Source organism: Tiliqua scincoides, chromosome 5, assembly GCF_035046505.1.
Source record: "Tiliqua scincoides isolate rTilSci1 chromosome 5, rTilSci1.hap2, whole genome shotgun sequence".
NCBI lineage: Eukaryota > Metazoa > Chordata > Lepidosauria > Squamata > Scincidae > Tiliqua > Tiliqua scincoides.
In genome coordinates, this window is record NC_089825.1 from 61,664,637 (window position 1) to 61,670,636 (window position 6,000).

At 49.5% G+C, this 6,000-nt stretch overlaps 1 protein-coding gene across 1 annotated transcript in view; it reads right to left on the minus strand.

The window, feature by feature from the left end:
- The window catches only part of EGFR (epidermal growth factor receptor), a 174,564-nt gene extending 173,458 nt beyond the window's left edge, over positions 1–1,106 (minus strand). Inside the window, exon 1 of the mRNA XM_066629113.1 lies at positions 928–1,106. Coding sequence (XP_066485210.1) covers positions 928–1,042 — 115 coding nt within the window. The 5' untranslated portion in view covers positions 1,043–1,106. The remainder of the gene's footprint in view (positions 1–927) is intronic.
- Positions 1,107–6,000: the final 4,894 nt, after the last annotated feature.

Sequence of the window (6,000 nt, forward strand, 5' to 3'; positions counted from 1 at the left end):
GACTTTACAGCCCTGCTAAATGGGCAAAGAGGTCCTTTTAAAAGTGGCACTCCTGGTACACTGAGCAGGGGGACAGCAACTGTCCCAACTCTTCCAGCATAGTGTCATTTCAAGTGGCTCTTTGCGGGTGTTTCTTCTGTATCTTTTGGGAGCAGGGGCCCTTTTTGAACAGACGACCCTTTCTTTCATTATTTCAGCTGCAATCCTATACAGACCTGGAATAAACCGCACTGAACATGAGGGGACTTACTTCTGATAGAATTGCACTGCGATGTACAAAAACTGTTTTGTTGGCTTTTGTGATGTTGCTGACAAGCAGCATACGTATTCTTAATTCATATGATTATTACCAGAGTGCCTCCCAGCAGGCACAGAGAGCATTTTGCCACCAAGTCTATATGTGTTTACTCAGAAGTAAGCCCCATTACACTCAATGGGGTTTGCTCCCAGGAAAGTGTGGACAGGATTGTAGCCTCAGTTTTCTGGAGATTTTTCATTCAGCCCAACTTTACACTATCACAACTTTTATCAAGTCAATCACTCCGTGAACTTCTCCTGCTGAAAAGTGACATATAAACGTTCCTAATTATAATAACTTATCAAGGGATATGATAATCCAATCCAATAAATCGAAACACACACAACCAAAATCACCCGCCACACCACTGTGAAGGTAAGGAGGAGGACCTCTCTGGGCTAGCTCCCAGTGTGGTAGGGACGCCTGTGCGCCCCCTCTCTGGTATTTGGGGCTGCCTTCACGGGAGTGAAGCCCGAACAAGAGCGCCTCTGAGCATGTGCAGAGCACGCCCCCGAATCATCAGAAGCGGCTCCGGGACAAGCTGGAGCCCAGGCAGGCACCGCTGGAACTTGGCGCACGCAGGGCTGCCCAGCGGGTGCTGAGTGCTGCGCTCGCCCATCGGCACCTACCTCTCCTTCCCTCGAACGCTGCGCACCAGCTGCTCGCCAGCAGCAGCCCCAGGAAGGCGAGGGCGACCGCACCGGCCGGCGAGGCTCCTGCAGACGGGAGGGTCCCGCGCCCCATCCTGGGCGATAATCCTGGTGAGCGAGCGAGCGAGCAGTGGCGCAAGCCGAAGCCCCCGGTCACTCAGCAGCCCTTCTGCCGGGCTCCTCCTGCACCGCCGCCCTGCGGAGAACCATGCCAGAGAATTGCAGCTTCCCAGACGGCAGGAGTGGGGAGAGGCCGAGGGAGGAGCGAGGAGAGGCTCCGTCTGTGCGCGCGCGCGCTGATTGGGCGAGGGGCGCTTCCCGCAGCTGGCCCCCCTCCACGTGCGCCGCCAGAGCCCCTCTCCGGCTGCTGAACTCCAGCCAGGAGCGCGCCCGGGGCCAAGCCGGGCGACTCTCCAGGAGAACTTTCCGCGCCCTCCTGGTGTGCGCAACTCAGGGGCTCCCTGCGGGAAAGCAGCAGCGGAGGGCGCCAAGGCAGCGGCGGGGAGGCGCTTTGCAAGCCGCGTCGTCCTCCTCCTCCTCCTCCTCAGGTGGCGTTTCCTACCTGTCCGGCGTGGCTGAGGGGAAGGGCTCGCAAATCCTGCCCAGCCGGTTGAGCCATGCGCGCGCGCTCGGCCGCCGCCTGCGGTTGGCCTTACCTGCTGCTCCACCTGATGTATTGTCGCCTGCCGGCCTGCAGCTTCTCGCCCCTTCCCAGAAAGCGCTCTCCAAGCCGCGCGTTAAAGAACAAACAAGGAGAGGGCCGCTCACAGCATCCCTCCCCACCACGGCTGGGTGCCCTGCCCGCCCACCACAGGCACCCTGAAAAGAATGGCATCCAGTGGCTGCCCGGCTTCCTTCAGGGTGGCCCCGGTTGCCACAAGTGCGCGTGCCCACAAGCCACTGCACGTCCCACCTGGAGCACTGCTCAGCTACATGGGGGGCTGGGCTTTTATAATTGGTGACACATGCCACTTCCATGAGAGGAATGCAAGCTTGTTTTGACTGAGCAGGGCAGTGGGGAGGCAGGTGAGGCGGAGCCTCCTCATCAGAGTCCTTCCAAAAGAACTGCCACCTTGTGAGCTGCCCAAGCACTTCTCAAAGGATTCTGGTGAGGAGGCTCTGCTTCACCTGTCTCACCTGCCTCCCCAACCACCACATGTCCCTGACTGAAATTCTGACTGATGGCTCAATCCTATCCAACTTTCCAGCACTGGTGCAGCCGCAATACAGCCCCAAAGTAAGGGAACAAATGTTCCCATACCTTGAGGAGGTCTCTCGGATTGCCACCCCAACACAGGAAGCAGTGCATACCCCATAGACACAGCTGCACCAGCACTGGAACATTGGATAGGATTGGGCCCTAAGAAGCAAGACAGCAGTGGCTAATGCTCCAGTATCAACTCTCTGGGCTTATCCTAGGCAAGGCTCCTCCTTCCCCCGAACTCCAGTCAGTGATTTTCCAAACCTCTAATGACTCTCGCCTTTCCACTTGTGAACAAGGCAGGGACCCCAAAGACTGGAAGCGGGAACCAAATAGTGTTATTGAACAATATCCACTATATTGTGGGCTGGAGCAGCGGCAGGCTCTCTTGTTCTAGGCTAGTGGCTGCAAAGGTGGTGAGTGCTGAGGTGGCGCCAGTTGTGGCAGCAACTCAACAGGGAGCCTGGCTTGGATACAGATAACTAGGCCTCTGGGGACCCATTTACCAGGGCCCCTGCAAATTCCAGAGAAACTATAGCATGTAGAAGAAGGAAAAACAGCACTGAGACATGATAATGTGGCCAGCTCCAGCAGGACACTGACTCCCATCACTGTGCTCACCCTCAGCTGTTGAACTGACTATGATCTCTGACTCTAGCTGCACATGCTGCAGTTGCAGCTGTGCCTCTCTGCTGGAATCTGGCCTTCACAACAAGGCCATCAGTGATGGAGTGGAGGGGCAGAAGAGCTCCCTGTGTGCTCCCCACTACTCATTAATAGCAGCTGTGTGTCCCAGCCCCCTGAACCCTTGTCCACTCAACTGCCACAGGTTCACTATGCACCTGCCCTTGATAAGGTCCCAGTGAATAAAGCTACAGAGGAGTACCTCCTATGCCAGGACCCTAACTAGTGCCTTATTGAAGCCCAAGCTAGTGCCCAGTATGTGGAGCCTCATGGGTCTGAGAGAGTCATCAAGCTGCTTGAATCAGGCATGGCCATCACATGGGTGGTGGTCCAAAGGTGTAATGTTTTCCCACTGTAGTGAACCATAAAGCAAGAAGCATGCTGAAGCTCTTCCCCAACCACAGGGCCATCTCCACTGCTCTTCCATGATCCTTATTGAGACTCTTGATCCCTGTCCACTTATTATCACACTAGCAATCCCTGTAGATGTTCTTGCTCTCCCTTTATCCCCTCAAAAGCAAAGATAGACTGAAAGTCAGTGGGCTGCCGGATGTACGCCCTTAAAACAGGTGAAGGACATACATGCCATTGACATGCACTTGCGGTAATGCCCTATTGAGGAAGATAATGCATTACCTGCTGCTCCTCTGTAGGGAGTTCCAGGTGGAACTCTGTGGGTAATGACTGTACTGCCCCATGTGACAAAGCTGCAATCCTGAAAAGCAAATTTGTTCAGAATGAGTGTTTATCAGCAGTAGCACTGTTTGGTACACCTCGAAAGGAGTGCTTAGGCAATGCATTTATATTATAGCAAAGACACATCTGACAATATTGAAATGAAGGGAGGGGAGCTAGAGAAAGAGAGAGCATTCATATGTTGAGGTATGGCATTTCTCTCTCTCTCCCTTGCTTACCTCTGTAGGATGCATTCTCCTTGCACCCCTTACTGAGATAGTAGAGTATTGGGTGCTTTTGTGTAGAGCTCTCCTAGGGCAGTGTACCTGTAATTAAAGTTCTGAGAAGACAAGTGTTAACAGAGTACTCTTTGCATATATGTTCTGAGAGTAGCAGGTTGTTTGTGCAAAGTTCTCCCTTTGTGTGCAGTGTTCTCTCTCCACTGTTCACCAACCAAAGTCCCCCTTTGTGTCCTCTAAATGTGCATGACGTGAGGCCAGAGAGATATAATTCCATGCCATGCACGCTATCATTAGAGTTTTGGTCTCCCACCCTAACAGAGGTTTAAGTATTTGAATGGGAGTACCATGAACAGCAAGTGAATTCTTACATGTGGGAAAGAGCCATCATATCTAAAATCATAGGCAGAGCTTTCATATCACCCAATATCACCTAAAATGCAACACTTTTCAGTGGTGTCAGTTCATCTTCTAGTCATTGAGCATAATCAAGAAGAGCATGTGATGTTCTGAGGGTTGTTAGACTCTCTCTCTCTCTCTCTCTCTCTCATGACCTTGGTTTAGTTTTAGACTGAAGACCATTTGCTTTGCAATATCTTGATTTCCATTTTAATTTTTTAATGTTTATTTCCGCTTGGAAGCCATTTTGGAAATCTTTTGAAGAGCAAGGTATAAACCTTGCAAGTACCTATGTACACATATACAAGCATTTGTGAATCGGGCTGCAAAACATACCTTTCCAGGATCAGCTGCATTAGAAAGGTTAGCAAGCTTTTAAGCTATATGAGATGCACCTTCAAAGTGATTGTATGCATGGAACTGCAGCACTGAAGTTCATTGGAAGTAAGAAGTGTGTTCATGTTGTATTTTTTTGGGCTGCATTTGTTCTTGTTTCTTTAATGATACTCTTATTAAAATGTTGCTAATATTCTAAATATTGCTAATATAATAACTCTTATGAAAATGTTGCTAGTATTATTTTTGTTTTTATACACTGCTATAAGGATTTAAAAAAATGTTATAGGTTGTTAGTACATCAATTAACATTCACATTCAATGTTGAAAAATCATATTCCGACTGCATCACTAAGCAAAGAAGCAAATACCAGCCACATTTTGCATATAAAATTACGGATATTAACTAACAAAATGTAGTCCTATTGAAAATATGCTATGTACTCTTAAGGGCTTCTGTATCCTAGGGTGAGAATGCATGAAGTTGGTTTACTCTTTTTTGGCCCAATCCTAACCAACTTTTCAGCACCAATGCAGCTGCAATGCAATCCTGAGGTAAGGGAATAAATGTTCCCTTACCATGAGGAGGACTCTATGACTGCCCCTCACTCCAGGATGCAGTGCACACCCCTTTGTTATGGCTGCATCAGTGCTTAGAATTTGAATAGGAGTGGACACCCAGGGCCAAATCCTATTCAAGTTTCTAGTGCTGGTGCAGCTGTGCCAGTGGGGCTTGTGCTGCATCCTGCGGTGGGGGGGGGGGGGTTATCATGGAGGCCTCCTCCAGGTAAGGGAACATTTGTTCCCTTTCTTCAAGGCTGCATTACAGCTGCACCGGCACTGGAAAGTTGGATAGGGTTGGAAAGTTGGACAGTGTCTTTGAGACACTAGCATCACACATAGCAATTAACACTGGATTCTGAGACTGAACACAGCAAAGACAGCTCGTGAAATTTACTACTAATGCTTGTTATACAGGTATGTTTCCTTTACCTATAGTTTGGTACTCATATTAGCCAAGTCCTGAAAGTTAATGGTTGGTTGGTTGGCAACCTTCAGTCTCGAAAGACTATGGTATAAGCCTACAGCACCCGGTTTTCCCTGGCGGTCTCCCATCCAAGTACTAACCAGGCCTGACCTTGCTTAGCTTCCAAGATCAGATTAAAATATAACAAGGATCTTGCTAGATCAGCGGGAGAGTTTAGAGAGGCCTTTGACCTATTCCTGTAGCACCTTTCTTATGTACTTGTGAAGGTCCATTTTGCCCAGTATTCTGTTTCCAACAGTGGTCAGCTAAATGTCTCCAGGAAGCCCAAATGTAGGACACAGAGGCAATTATTTCTTCCATTCATTTGTCCTGCAGCAACTGATAATTAGAGGTTAACTACCCCTAACCATGACAACTCTGTTCAGGGATGTCACAAGAGTCTGTTATTCTTTGGCCTGGAATACAAACCTTAGAAACTTGTAGTGCCTACATTAAACAGAAGGCAATCACTATGACCCCTGAATTCTGCT